The 15,414-nt window shown below is 43.4% G+C and overlaps 1 protein-coding gene across 2 annotated transcripts in view; it reads right to left on the bottom strand.

The window, feature by feature from the left end:
* Window positions 1–22: 22 nt before the first annotated feature.
* LOC115191688 (WD repeat-containing protein 26) overlaps window positions 23–15,414 on the bottom strand; it is a 23,455-nt gene continuing 8,063 nt past the window's right edge. The window contains exons 4-14 of one of the 2 annotated variants that reach the window (XM_029749537.1): window positions 15,120–15,256; window positions 14,511–14,608; window positions 10,543–10,717; window positions 9,834–9,972; window positions 9,405–9,545; window positions 8,919–9,038; window positions 8,354–8,499; window positions 7,980–8,058; window positions 7,703–7,832; window positions 6,244–6,438; window positions 23–3,188 (exon numbers count right to left, since the gene is read on the bottom strand). In XM_029749537.1, coding sequence (XP_029605397.1) covers window positions 3,163–3,188; window positions 6,244–6,438; window positions 7,703–7,832; window positions 7,980–8,058; window positions 8,354–8,499; window positions 8,919–9,038; window positions 9,405–9,545; window positions 9,834–9,972; window positions 10,543–10,717; window positions 14,511–14,608; window positions 15,120–15,256 — 1,386 coding nt within the window. In that variant the 3' untranslated portion in view covers window positions 23–3,162. The remainder of the gene's footprint in view (window positions 3,189–6,243; window positions 6,439–7,702; window positions 7,833–7,979; window positions 8,059–8,353; window positions 8,500–8,918; window positions 9,039–9,404; window positions 9,546–9,833; window positions 9,973–10,542; window positions 10,718–14,510; window positions 14,609–15,119; window positions 15,257–15,414) is intronic. The other variant, XM_029749543.1, reaches the window with a different exon arrangement.

Genomic DNA, 15,414 nt, shown 5'->3' with positions numbered 1-15,414 from the left:
AAATGTATTTCAAACAAGATGGTTTAGTCAAAATAGTCACATTTTATTGGCAACAGATCTTGTTTACCCCTACATTTGGCATTTGATCCCCTCTGATGCACATTATGCCTCTTTCCTGCCATGCGGATTCTCTGAATTACACCAAATGTCATCAAATTTTCAAGTGTGACTCAATCAACAATACAAAGTTAAACACAGGAAAATGGAGAGCTCTTTTCAGTCTGGGAACTCAAGCTTTCCTCTGAAGTCGGATGAGACGTGTTGTCCCTTCACACTGATCAAAGGTCAGTTTAGCTCTGTACCCCCTCATGATTATGGGGGACTGTGGATAGGATTGGATAAGGTAAACTGATCCTGTATCTGTGCTTAGGGAGTGACTATGTTCCAGTTCCTTGATATTCCATGTCGGGCCACAGCTCTTTTTCAAAACCCTGAACGCTTTATTGAAAATATGCATACATAACACTTCTCCTACACAACAATACAAAACAGTACAATCACTTTTGTAATAACACATTAAAAACGCAAACAGGTCCCCATCCCACAATAACTATTTTAATCTGCTACCAAAAACCCTTACTCCCCCACCAAGCCCTACCACCTCCAGAGAGAGAAATAGTCATTAGCATCATCAAATCATTAAAAATCCTGGGAACTCAAAAAGACAAAAGAACAGAGTAGACACCAAGTTGCATACAGACATAGAATGTCACCAGCAGGTGAATTATAACTTTGTGAAAGCTTTTAGGTTCTTCACTTTTGATTTGCCTCAATTCTTCAGACATGACATAAGGTGTGGATGGGGAGTTCAAGTCCATTCAGGGGTCCAGGAGATGGAAGTGTCAAGAATGGGAGAAGCACCATTCCAGACTAACCTTAGACCATGGAATCACACACAGCCACTTTTGGGTCTCAAGCGTTTTGGTAAGGGCAGAAATGGCAACCGCAACCAACAGTGGCACAAAAATAGACCCCCCCCGGTCTTATTCCACAGACCTGCAAGTATTCAATCACCGTACAGAGTCTCTTTTTAAAGGCGAGGGGTGGACAGTTTAAACCTGATTCTTATAAGGTAACACTCCCAAAGCATAACCCACCACACTCATATTATATTGGCATGAGTGTTACTGCGAATATTCACTGATTACATGTAAGAAGTGGTGGATAAGGTAAACATTTTACCCAAAAGACAAAGGCAAAACGAATTATAAGCAGGATAAAACAAATTAAGAGGACACCAGTTGTCTGGTTATATTTTAATATGATAATACACAGAGGGGTCAACCCCCAAAAAATAATGAAATGAGACCAAAAAATGAAAGTAACAAAATACTCAGTTCTTTTTAAACATGTAATATCAGTTCACAGAAAATAGTCATTACATACCCCGAATCTGGAGGAAGAAAGCTCTGTATGGTGCTTTCACCACTGATAAGGAGGTCTGGAGAAGGAAAGGGGTGTTGTGCAGAAGTCGGTCTTGCTCCGTATGGGCTATATGTAAGAGCGCAGCTATGCCTGTGTGCGTTTGAATATGTGGGAGATTGTTTGGTTCTGTAACTTCAATAATGCTTTACTACGGTGTAGGGTTCATGGAATTGTGGCAGGTGATCATATTGAAATTGAGCGTTTGTAGGTGTGACTTGGGGTAGACCTCAAAGCGCAGCGTTGTGTTTTGGGTATACATGTGGGTTTGTGGAGTGTTTGTGTTAGGGGTAGAACACTCTAAAATCATCATTCTACACATGGAACATTAAACCGCTGTCTTCAACGCTACAATTGTTAATTCCTCCTCATATGAAATGACCCTTTTCTCACAACAGTTTACAGCTCGTTGAAATGCATGTCATTCACTTTTTTTTCCACAAAACAGATTTAATTCCGATACCTCAGTGCCTTTCCAATGGTAGGTGGTGGTAAGGAGAAATATAAAAAGCAAAGTCAAATGTAAAAAGAAAAGCCCCAACTAAAAAAAGTTTAGAAAATGTCTCTAAAGTATTCTTTGTTCCACAGATAGCAACAGCTATGGGGCTTTGGATTAATTCTGAATGGGTTTAAAAGCCTCTTTAAAATTTCACTGGGAGGGGGGGGGGAAGCATGATCTTCTGCTGGTGTGACTAAACACACACAGGTCTGCATGCACCTGCATTCACTCACTCAAACAAACCACACGAATGCGCACCCAGACACACATTGACACAGAAGGGCACACACACACAACGAGGAAGGACAGATGCAGTCCTCGGTGTACAGAACTCTACAGCCAACAGTATGTCCTTCTTAGAGAGATACTAAACACAAGGGCTGCTTCACATGAGACCAGCTACCACTGACCCCTCACCTTTGACAGTTCACCTTTCCCCCCCTCCCCACAGGTAGATCTTGTGGAACTATGTGCTGTGAACAGCCGAAGTGGGAGGGGGAGATGGGGGAGTCAGAGGGTGAGACTTTGTAGCGAGTTTGTTTGTGTTAGATTTAAACAAGGGATAAAAATAGCTTTTCCTAATTGAGAGCGTATTGTTCACACTGAAGCACTCCACAGCCACTACTCCTAGTTCAAACCTAGGATTCACCTGTTAAATGCTTACTATCGTTAAAAAAATCAAAATAAGCATAGCGTTTTACTTTGTCGGTTGGTTGGTTTTGTACAGATTTTCAGCCTTCGTCCAACAACTCGAGTGCAAAGAAAAGAGCTAGTCAGAAGGAGAAAATAAAAACAAATAGAAGGAAGAGTTGCAATATCCCCCCCCCCCCTTCCCACAGACACACGGGTACATGATAGAGACAGAAGACAGAGGCGGTCCAATTAGTGCGGCTGGTCTGTAATGGCTGTCTGGAGAGATCAGGTGCATGACACCGTGCCTGTGACCCGGCAGGAGGTGGGCTTCCAGGGGAAGATTCAGGGGAGAGCCCCTGGTTTGGCTGTGGCCTTGTTTGGGAGAAGGGAGCCACAGGGAGTACCAGTGGATGGGATTTTCCGGGTCACTGGTTCTGGATGAAGACCTGGTTTTCTAAGAGCGTGTTCATCCTCACCTCCACAGTTTTGCCAGGTCATGAGATGCAACGGATTGACTTTTATTTCTGTTTTGTTAGGTCTAGGATTCGTTTTGATGTTTATTTGTTGTCGGTTGGTAAAAGAGAAAGTCTTCCATTCCAAAGTCACCATCAACTGTCCATGTTGCTGCAGTTCTCTGGGGAGAGATGAGGGACATGAATTACTTGTAACACCTTTAGCTGTTTTACAGCCACTGTGCTAACAAAATGCTAGTGGTGGTAGTTAACTCGAAATGACACAACGACAAGGTTCCAGTTTAACAAAGTTTACTATATCGTATGAACACACTACAAGGTAGCCATTCCACTCCAGGCTAGGTCCATCAACCACATGACTCCCTGTGCAGGCGCCATCTTGAATGAGTGATAGCCCCGTAATAACAGAAATATACGGATACTTACAACATGAACATAACAATCTTCCCCTTTTCTTTAAAGACAAATAAAACAACATAATTAAATGTCCAAGTATTATTCAAGTTCCCCATTACAAATGGGTTGTGTGACAGTTTTTATTTGTATTACTCAAGCTGCCACTTTCCATTACTGAGAGCCTGTAGGAGCACAAGACCGGATGCTCCTTTTTTAGTCAGACAGTCAGCAAGCTGTTCCTTTGTGGTCGACCTGGAAAACAGCTTTGAGGTGTGGAATCACAGTTGTAGCAAAGGTCTGTGAGCCACCCCAGATAAAGTCATCAACATGACAGGCAAGTACTCCAGTCACATTGCAGTCTTGATCAATAGAAGACTGGAGGATCCACTTGTGACATTTTTCCACCATTGTTGCCTTGACTTTGTACCAGTAGAGTGATGCATCTGCCAGTCCATACCCACATTATTTTATAGTTTCCACAGTGTTCCTTCGCTTTTAGCTTCAGGCGGAGGTCGGATGTGAATGTCCCTCGACAGCTCTGTTCCCTGCAAAAATGCAGATTTGCTGTCTATGGAATTAAGTTTCCATTTTTTCTGGCAGATCACTGACATCAGCAATCTGAGTGACTCCGAGGCGCATGTCGGTGAGTCTTTTGGGAGTTCTTTAGCAGCCAGCTCCTCAAAACCTCTAGATGTGCTTTAGACACTATTCCAGTTAAGGATTCTTTAAGGGTACACACCCACCTTGTTGAGACACATTTTTGGCCAATGTCTTTGACTTCCTCAAACACTCATTACTGAGCTCATCTAGCTTAGCTGAGTCAAATGACACATCCTTTGTTTCAAGTACATCATCATTTTGAATGTCATTCGGTTTTTCTCGATTTTCCATTGGTTCAATTCTGAGATTATCTACAAGTGACAGGTCAGCTGACCCCGTTGTACCAGAAAGTGTAGCTGGTTCAGAGTACTGCAAGTTGTACCAGTTCTGGTGTTTTCCTTTGGCTTTTCCTGCTCGTCCAATGACGGTTGCTGTATGTGGAATACCACTTTCTCTGTCCATGTATTTAACAGTTTGTCCAGTTTTCAGATTGGAACAACCATGTTCTCTTAACACGTGGCCGTTGTTGAATGTTTTCCTCATTTGAACGCTCAACAGTATTATCTGTGGCATGGTTGAAGGTCTCTGCTTCATTTCCTGTGGCAGTTTCAGTGTCCAAATCTCATTGGATGCGTCATCTGGTAGGTTTGTGTCTGTTACGGTGTCCTTTTCATTAGGAGACAGAGGGGATGTTGCTGAGAATCAATCTTGTTGATCATTTACTTTCCGCAATCTTAAGTGATGCACCCTGACAATGATGCCTCCGTGCCTCACAAATATCACCACACCATCTTGGCCAATGACTACTCCCGGTCCTTTCCACTCTTGACAGTCAACTCGTTTGTAGTACACTTTGTTTCCAGCACTAAAGCGTGTGAAGTGGTCGATTATGTGAAGGGACCACACACTTGGTCCTAACTCATGTAGATCTACAGCCACTGTTTCATTGTACTTGGAAGCCAGTGGCAAACCAATAGCTGGTTTGGGCTTAGGTTTACTGTATTTTTGACATGTCTCACAACAGTTAACTATCTGCTGTAGAATGGAAATAATCTCATCATTATTCCTTGAACTGCTGAGTAACTTCTGAAGTCTGTCAACTGTAGCATGTCCAAACTGTTTGTGAAGCTTTAACAATACTTAGTTTTTCTTTTGTGTTCATGTTCTCTGTGTCCGTCAGAATCTCATTTTTTCATGGACTCTGTGATGTTTTTGTTTAAAATGTTTACACAATAGTGGCCTGAGGTAGTAAGTTCAAGAGTCACTGGTTGTTTAACGTGTTCATTTTTATGAGGACAGTCTTTAACCCAATGGTAAGTGCTTTGACAAATAGCACATTTTGATCTCCTTCCATATTTGTCCAGTGGATTTGTGCCGGGAAATGGCGCCCTCTTCTGGTTGTCTTGAATGTGACTTGTTGGCACCTTCTCTGCTGCTCAGTGTAATATGCTGCGTCACTCACTTGCATTCCATCTGTTATTGGCGCGACAGACGTCTTTTCACCCAAAATAATTTTTAGTGCCGACTTCATTGATGCAAAAGTTAGCACAGTACATGCAGTCAAAACCAACTGTTTCTCCCTGCCATCTAGACAGGCAGTATCTAGCAACTTGAAAGCTAACACTGCATCCGGGAGAACCATGTCATACTTGCGCATCCTATTGTACCGCTGTTCGAAATCAATGATGTAGTCCGTCATTGCAACCGAAATATCTCTCGTAACACTGTCAAAGTTTGAATATGCCTCGTAGGCACGGTCTTTCTCTTCTTTAAGAAATACAGAATCCAGTGCTCTGATCAAATTTCCCATACCATCATCCTTGTTCAAATCCTCAACGGATATTTCCAGTGCTGTATCTCTCGCTCTTCCCTCGAGCGATAATACCACGGCAAGTGCTTGCTTTTTCGCGTCCAGATTAGTAACCCGTGTCCAGATTCCAAGTTCATTTTTCCAACTTTCGTACGACCTCTTCTCGTCAAAGCGAGGTGGCACATTGTAGTTATTAGCCATCCTCTGCTACCAATATTAACTCGAAATGACACAACAAGGTTCCAGTTTAACAAAGTTTACTATACCGTATGAACACACTACAAGGTAGCCATTCCACTCCAGGTCCATCAACCACATGACTCCCTGCGCAGGCGCACTCTTGACTGAGTGATAGCCCCGTAATAACAGAAATATAGGGATACTTAAAACATGAACTTAACAGTAGTTACCGTTGAGTCCGTCCACCTCCTGTGTGTCGAGGAAGGGTGCGGGGCCCCAGACACGCACAGTGCCGTCGTCTGAGGCGGAGGCCATGAGGCCTGGGATGATGGGGTTCCAGCTAACGCAGTTGACTGTGCGAGTGTGCCCTGTCAGCTCAGCGATGGGCAGCTCACTGCGGCGGTGCCATATATACACCTTATGGTCTGAGGGGGTAAAGTGAGGGGTGGAAGGGTAAGAGAGAGGGAGAGGAAAGGTGGAGGACGTAAGAGAGAGTAGAGGAAGGGGTAAAATGGTATTAATATAAAAAAATGTGGCGAGGTCGACCTTCCTATTATTATTATTAGTATTCATTGACCTGGCCAAGGCTTTCGACTCTGTCAATCACCACATCCTCATCGGCAGACTCAATAGCCTTGCTTTCTCAAATGATTGCCTCGCCTGGTTCACCAACTACTTCTCCGATAGAGTTCAGTGTGTCAAATCAAAGGGCCTGTTGTCCGGGCCTCTGGCAGTCTATGGGGGTGCCACAGGGTTAAATTCTTGGGCCGACTCTTTTCTCTGTATACATCAATGATGTCGCTCTTGCTGCTGGTGAGTCTCTGATCCACCTCTACGCAGACGACATCATTCTGTATACTTCTGGCCCTTCTTTGGACACTGTTAACTACCCTCCAGACGAGCTTCAATGCCATACAACTCTCCTTCCGTGGCCTCCAACTGCTCTTATATACAAGTAAAACTAAATGCATGCTCTTCAACTGATCGCTGCCTGCCCGTCCAGCATCACTATACATCACAGAATATGTGGACAACTACAAATACCTAGGTGTCTGGTTAGACTAAACTCCTTCCAGACTCACATCGAACATCTCCAATCCAAAGTTAAATCTAGAATTGCCTTCCTATTTCACTCATGCTGCCAAACATACCCTCGTAAAGCTGACCATCCTACCGATCCTCGACTTCGGCGATGTCATTTACAAAATAGCCTCCAATACCCTACTCAATAAACTGGATGCAGTCTATCACAGTGCTATCCGTTTTGTCACCAAAGCTCCATATACTACCCACTCACTTTGTATATATATATAATTATTTTTCTACTATATTATTGACTGTATGTTTGTTTTACTCCATGTGTAACTCTGTGTTGTTGTATGTGTCAGTGTTGTTGTATGTGTCAAACTGCTTGCTTTATCCTGGCCAGCTCGCAATTGTAAACGAGAACTTGTTCTCAACTTGCCTACCTGGTTAAATAAAGGTAAAATAAAACATTAAAAAAAAAAAAAAAATATGCTGCAAGGCAAAGTCACTGCATGTGTTTGAGAGATAATTGGGATGAAAACATAGTGAGCAACACAGAGGTGAAAATTTTTGTTCTAGGGCTCAATATCAGCCATTACCCCAATCCTGAGCATAAGGAGTAGTTGATGCCTAAAATGGCTGCTGTTGGGTCTATGGGTGTACCTTCGCTGCCGCTGGCGATGAAGTCTTCATTGTGTCCTCCGAAGCAGGAGTGGATGGTGTAGAAGCCCTGGGTCACACCCTGGTACTTCCGAACCAACACCCGGTCCTGCAGGTCCCAAAGATGCACTCCCTGTAGGGGTGGGGGTAATGGGAGCAGTTAGACACTGAAGACAACCATTAGCACTGCCACAAACTCCATCTCCCTCCCAGACACTAGTCCAATGCCTCCACACACACACACTTCAGTGTTCAAGTATGGCACCATATCCCCACTCACCTGAGTTGCTACATTTAACAAAGCTAATCTTCCGTTCTTGGAAACCGTGAAAGACATGATAGGATGGTCCTCCTGAACTCTGTAAGAGACAAATTCACAACAAAGATGATCAATTACTAGTCTGTGTTCTGTTCAATATCTGTATAGACAATTCTATATGTGAGATTAGTAATTCAGAGCACATTATGTGCTCCGGTATTGCTTAATTTGTAGGTCTATTAATAAACTATTTATAAAACAATAAACAGCAGTTAACACTTAGTAACTCATCATGTATCATTTGTTAATATACAAATCATGCATTTATTACTAATACATCTGTCAACATGCCCTTTACATATTTTCAGTTATCTACTGATTAATACAGCCCTCACATGTTTCTGTCCGTTAGGTCCTCAAAGTTGTAACCCCGGATCCGCTGGTGTGTGTCAGACGCTAGCACTGTCCTGCCGTCCCCCACACACCAGAGGCACTGCACACGCACGCCCTCCCATGAGTCCAACAGGTTACCGTCCAGGTCCTACCATAACACAATCAATACATAGGTCCAAATGGAACTAGTCCAGATTCTGGGAATCAAATCACACACAGGCCAGTCCAAAACGGTATCGCCCATGCCCCTAGAAAATCAGACACACATTTTGGCAATTGCACAAATAGAGTTTGTAAGAAACATACAGACACATTTGATCCTGACAATCTTTTTGGAGGTCAGCAGGTTCCTGTCTAGTCAGCTAATCAATAAAGGTGTCAAGCTGCAAATCTAAAAGTAGCCTGTCCGTATGCAATGCTGTATTAGTCCCTCCCCACTGTCCTGTATCCTCCTCACAGATCACCCTGTTCTCTCCCCACTACTCACACACTGGCAGGACAAACTGGAAGAACCAACTGGTATATCTGGTGGATAGATCACACACACCTTCCCACACCAATACTTACACACTGGTAGAATTGTCCCCTCTGTCCCCCGGTGACGAAGCGTTTCCCATCAGGGTTCCAAGCCACACTGGTCAGACTGTCCTCGTGGGACTGGCTCATCTTGGTCCGTAACTCTCCCGTCTGCCCAGCAGGGGACAAAAACCACTCAGTCAGTACACAGACACTGAAGAGTTCCCAGCCTGGAGGTCCATTGCACGGCTGTTTTTATCAGTCCCAATAAATCAGGAACTACCTGGCCAATAAATTATATTAATTGACGTTTCTATTTATCTAATTAACTCCAATCAATCAATCCTCGTCCTGGACGGTTGCAGTGTATGCCTGCACCAATTTCATACCAGCAATAACAGACGGCGTTGCTGGGCGGTGTGTGGGTTGCAATATCTGGATGTTCCAGTGTGTGTGTGGGCGCGCGGGGACTGCCATATAGGGATATCCCAGTGTGTGTATGCATGTATGCGTGTATAAGTGTGGGGATTGCCATACCGGGACGTTCCAGAGCCAGAGTTCAGAGCAGTCATCAGGCCCGCAGGCGATCAGGTAGGTGTCATCAGGGCTCCAGGCTAGGTAGGACACACCGTAGGCATGGCCCTCTAGGGTCCGCAGCAGCTTCAACTGGTGGCTCTCCTAGACACCACACAGACCAGGCTCTGGGTTAGCGTAAAGCACTAATGGGAAGACAGTGGATCAGGGGTCTGCAAGAGCCTTAGTTGCAGTCAATTTGCAGTGTGCAAATTATTATAATTATGTTCACTCCAACAAAAATCATCCCGTGGTTGACTCTAGTTGCCTACACCTGCAGTAGATGGTGGCTATCTTTGCCATTAATGCAGGAGATGACTCCTCCTATATGGCATATAGTGGGAATGTACACACCAAGAGGTGTGGGGGAAATGGGCTCAGCGTGGTACTCACAGGGTCCACCTGCCAGATGATGACGGTAGTGTCTTTGGAGCCGGTGGCCAGCTTGGTGCCGTCGTTGGAGAATTTACAGAACCACACCTCGTTACAATGCTCTGTGAGGATCTGCTGTGTGTAGCACGGAAACTGCTTCCTGTGGGTGTGGTCAACCAGGAGAGGGGTCATCCAAGGTTCAAGTTTAAAAAGAAAGGCGAGAGAAAATGGGGAGGATGAGAAGAAAATACAAGAGGATAGTGGAGAGAGAAAGGTATAGAATGAAGAGGAGAGTGGAGGATAGAGGCGCTACGGGTGAGAGGGAGTTGGTAAACGATTGAGGGTGATATTTTATGTCCACTAAACTCCTGTAGTGCGCAAAAATGACAGAAATAAAAAACAACGTACCATTCCAAAACACACAGGACACTGGCGTACAAAACGAGTTCAGAAAATTGCAGCTCGTTATTGCATTACATGCAATAGTTATACATAGGTTCTGAGCTTTTCCTGACCATGTGGGCCCTGAGTTCCCCCAAGTCAGGTCAAGGGGTCAGGAAAACTCTATAATACACAAAGACCCTATATTAAAACACATGCTTTTCTTTATATCTGCATAGATTATTGCCACCATCTTTACCGACGTCTACAATAAGAACCGTACAAAGAAAAGGTTGTCAGGTTAAGTTTTTTTTAGCACATTTCATCTGTGTTTGGCAGAAACTGTCACCCTGAGTGTGTTGCTGACCGGCTGCAGACGTGGTCCAGGAGCAAGGTGACAGAGTCCAGGCTGCTGTCCAGTTTGGTATTATGGTAGAGGCAGCGGTCCCTCTGCAGCTCCACAGCCTGTCTCAGCAGGGTCTGCAGCCGGCGTGGCGGCAGCATCACCGACGGGGGCAAGTACGCTGGAGAGGGAGTGGGTTGGAGAGAAGGACCAGAGGCCGGAGTTAAACTATAGTCCAGTCTGAAGTACATCCCTAGACCCCTGTGAAGCCATGTGAGAGTGTGTGTATATAAGGTTTGATGAGGCTGTGTGGGAGGTAGTGTGTGTATTTATATTCAGTAGAATGTGTGTGTGGGCACCTGTTTATGAGGTACCATGTATGTATGATCGACGTAGGATATATTACATAACCACACTAAGACAACACTGCTCGGTATCAGATGGCTACAGCAGAACTGAACTGGCCCGAGGCTGCAGGGGGAAACTCTCTGCTCTGACCACCGTCTCCCATTCCATGTACCAGAATACTGCCATTGGCGAGGACATTCTCACCTTTACTGTTAAGGCGAGGCTGCAAGTTCGACCCACAAAATACAACCTAGCATTGTGGTACCGTATATGATCTTGTTCTGTATTTTACACTCAAGAGTTAAATGTACCCCTTGACTTTTTCCACTTTGTTGTGTTACAGTCTGAATTTGAAATATAATCAATTGAGATTATGGGGTATTGTCACTGGACTACACACAATGTCAAAAGTGTAATTATGTTTTTCAAATTAATAAACAATGAAAAGATGAAATGGTTTGAGTCAATAAGTATTCACGCCTAACTTCAGGTGTAAAATTGTGGTTTAACAAGTCACATAATAAGTTCCATGGACTCACTCTGTGTGCAATGTGTTTAAGATGATTTTTGAATGACTACCTCAATCTCGTTAACCCACACATAAGGTCCCTCAGTCAAGCAGTGAATTTCAAACACAGATTCAACCACAAAGACCACAGAGGTTTTCCAATGGTTTCCTATTGGTAGATTCCAGGTAAAAAGAAAAGCAGACATTGAATATCCCTTTGAGCATGGTGAAGTTATTAATTACACTTTGGATGGTGTATCAATACACCTAGTCACTACAAAGATACAGGCATCCTTCCTAACTCAGTTGCCGGAGAGGACGGAAACCCCTCAGGGATTTTGCCATGAAGCCACTGGTGACTTTGAAACAGTTATAGAGTTTAATGTATCTGCTTGAAGAAAACTGATGGATCAACAACATTCTAGTTACTCCACAATACTAACCTAATTGACAGAGTGAAAAAAACTAAGCCTATACTGAATACAAATATTCCAAAACATACATTGTTTGCAACAAGGCACTAAAGTAAAGCTGCAACAAATGTGGCAAAGCAATTCACGTTTGTCCTGAATACAAAGTGTTATGTTTGGGCAAATCCAATAAAACACGTTAATTGTTAAGGACTGGAGAGTTTCAGGATAAAAGAATAAAGCTAAGTACAGGCAAAATCCTAGAGGAAAACCTGCTTCAGAGATTAAGTCACCTTTCAGCAGACCAATAACCTAAAACACAAGGCCAAATCTACACTGGAGTTGCTTACCAAGAAGCCAGTGAATGTTCCAAAGTGGGCAAGTTACAGCTTTGACTTCAATCTACTTGAAAATCTATGGCAACACTTAAATGGTTGACTAGCAATGATCAACAACCAATTTGACAGATAATAAAAATGGGCAACTTTTGCACAATCCAGGATTGGAAAACTCTTAGAGAGACTTACACAGAAAGACTTGCAGCTGTAATTGGTGCCAAGGTGATTCTAACATGTATTGACTCAGGTGGTTGAATACTTATGTAACCAAGATGTTTCTTTTTCAATATTTTTATTAACAAAATGTTAGAATTTTTCTTCTGCTTTCACTGATTATTTTGTGTAGACAGTTGACAAAAAAAAGATACATTTGAATCCCACCTTGTAAATCAAAGTGTGAATATTTTCTCAAGGCACTGTTCAAACCATGCGCTTGTCAGAAGAGCCTGGTTTGATGAAAATGTGTTCTCTTGTATGCTGAATAAGTCAGATATTGTTGTTGTGGGAGGAGGCCAGAGGGAAGTGCTGATTTTGGAAGTGGGCTGCTCATTCCATTGTTACATGGAGCAGGCCTTTTCTGAAAAGTTCCTTCAATACCAGCCCCTAATGTCACGCTTGGAAAGCCTGCGATACAAATGCAAGTTGGTGGCGATTACATTTGACAGTTTGGGCCACGTAAAGTACCAGTCAAAAGTTTGAACACCTACTAACTCAAGGGTTTTTCTATATTTTTATTATTTTCTACATTGCAGAATAATAGTGAAGACATAAAAACTATGAAATAACACAGAATCATGTAGTAAGCAAAAAGAGTTAAACAAATCAAAATACATTTTAAGTAGCCAGCCTTTGCCTTGATGACAGCTTTGCATTCTCTCAACCAGCTTCATGAGGTAGTCACATGGAATGCATTTAAATTAACAGGTGTGCCTTGTTAAAAGTTCATTTGTGGAATTTCTTTCTTTCCTTTTTTTTAATTTTTTTTTAAAGCATTTGAGCCAATCAGTTGTGTTGTGCCCAAATAAATGCTTCCGAGTTCAAGTAACAGACGCATCTCAGCATCAACTGCTCAGAGGAGACTACGTGAATCAGGCCCTCAGTGGATTCTTTGCAGCAATTTGACCCTACTAAAAGCACACCAATAATAAGAAAAGACTTGTTTGGGCCAAGAAACACGAGCAATGGACATTAGACATCTGTCCTTTGGTCTGAGTCCAACCGCCATGTCTTTTTGAGACGCAGAGTAGGTGAACGGATGATCTCCGCATGTGTGGTTCCCACCGTGAAGCATGGAGGTGGTGTGATGGTTTGGGGGTGCCTTGCTGGTGACACTGTCAGTGATTAATTTTGAATTCAAGGCAAACTTAACCAGCATGGCTACCACAGCATTCTGCAGCGATACACCATCCCATTTGCGCTTAGTTGGACTATCAATTGTTTTTCATCAGGACAATGACCCAACATACCTCCAGGCTGTGTTAAGGCTATTTGACCAAGAAGGAGAGTGATGGAGTGCTGCATCAGATGACCTGGCCTCCACAATCCCCCGACCTCAACCCAATTGAGATGGTTTGGGATGAGATGGGAGTAAAGGAAAAGCAGCCAACAAGTGCTCAGAATGTGGGAACTCCTTCAAGACTGTTAGAAAAGCATTTCAGGTGAAGCTGGTTGAGAGACTGCCAAGAGTGTGCAAAGCTGTCATCAAGGAAAAGGGTGGCTACTTTGAAGAATCTAAAATATATGTTTAGATTTGTTTAACACTTTTTTGGTTACTACATGATTCCATGTGTGCTATTTCATAGTTTTGATGTCTTCTTGAATCCCCGAGCTGACAAGGTAAAAAATAAAATAAAATAAATAAATAAATAAATAAACTCTCATTCTGCCCGAGCAAGGCAGTTAACCCACTGTTCCCCGGGCGCCGAAGACGGGGATGTCGATTAAGGCAGAGGGGTTGGATTAAATGCGGAAGACACATTTCAGTTGAAGGCATTCAGTTGAAGGCATTCAGTTGTACAACTGACTAGGTATCCCCTTTCCCTATTGTTGTACAATGTAGAAAATAGTCAATATAAAGAAAAACCCTTGAATGAGTAGGTGTCCAAACTTTTGACTGGTTCTGTAGGTAGGCCTATGGTACATGGCCTTCAGATTACAGGCCTACCTAAGAGTAGAGCAAAACAACTGGCTAGGTAGTCTGCTCTGTTCCAGCTGTTATGGGCAGCCTAGCTGTGTGGAGGAAAAGGTATTTTTTGTTTCCTTTAAGCGTCCTTGCATCAATGACCTTTGAACAATTTGAATATTTTATTATGTAATGTGATTTGTGGATTCAAATAAAGTATTTAAAACGTGTGTGGTCAGTGTTCTCACTCTGTAGCTTGTCCAGTAGTCGGCAGCGGGAGTTTGTGCCTTTGCCCTCCCACTCAGTCTTGGTGCGCAGGTCCTCTGCATGGCTACACATCAGATACCTACACAACACAATGTGAATCAGACTACAACACACACCTCTGGATACATCATTGTTATGTATGACCCATAATAACAGTATCATTAACCTGTATTTACTGTAGTAACACTATAACCTGGTTATTTCTCCAAAGACACAGATTGTCCTTGTTCAATGTGACGAATGATCAACCACCGATGCAAAGTTGGTTGGTCCTTATAATTTATATATTTTCAGAAACTGCCTAATGGACAGACTGATATACCTACTGACTATCTGTATGCAGCAGTTGGCATTACTGTTTTATTTTCATGCTGAATATTTGGATGCTGTCCACGTTGTTCTTGACAGCGTAAAAGATGATTGACTTATGTTGACTACTTGACTTATGTTAATCAAGTGATAGATGAACTGAGTATGTGAATCCTGTTTGCGACAGTTGATTGATGTGATCCGAAGGGACTACAATGGCATACCGACTGCGCGCGCGTGTGTGTGTGTGTGTGGGGGGGCACTGATATGTGATGACGTACCCGCTGAGAACATGGATGCGGTCCGTGTTATACTTGAGAGGTGTGAGCTCTCCCCTGAGCACCTGCAGCGCCTCGAGAACCTTCCCGTCCTCCAGGTACTCCAGATACTTCTGCTGCAGGAGCAGGAACTTCATACGCTACAGAGAGAGGGAAGGAAAGGGGTAGAGATAGATGGAGAAGAGAAAGGTGGAGAGAGAGGTGAGGAAATGAGAAAATTAGTGGGGGGGGGGGGGGGGGTGTTAATAGATTCAAAACAACCCCCCAACGACTAATCCTGTGCTCCAAAGGGGGCAAG

Source organism: Salmo trutta, chromosome 1 (genome assembly GCF_901001165.1).
Source record: "Salmo trutta chromosome 1, fSalTru1.1, whole genome shotgun sequence".
Taxonomy (NCBI): Eukaryota; Metazoa; Chordata; class Actinopteri; order Salmoniformes; family Salmonidae; genus Salmo; species Salmo trutta.
This window is presented reverse-complemented; position numbering and strand designations above follow the sequence as displayed.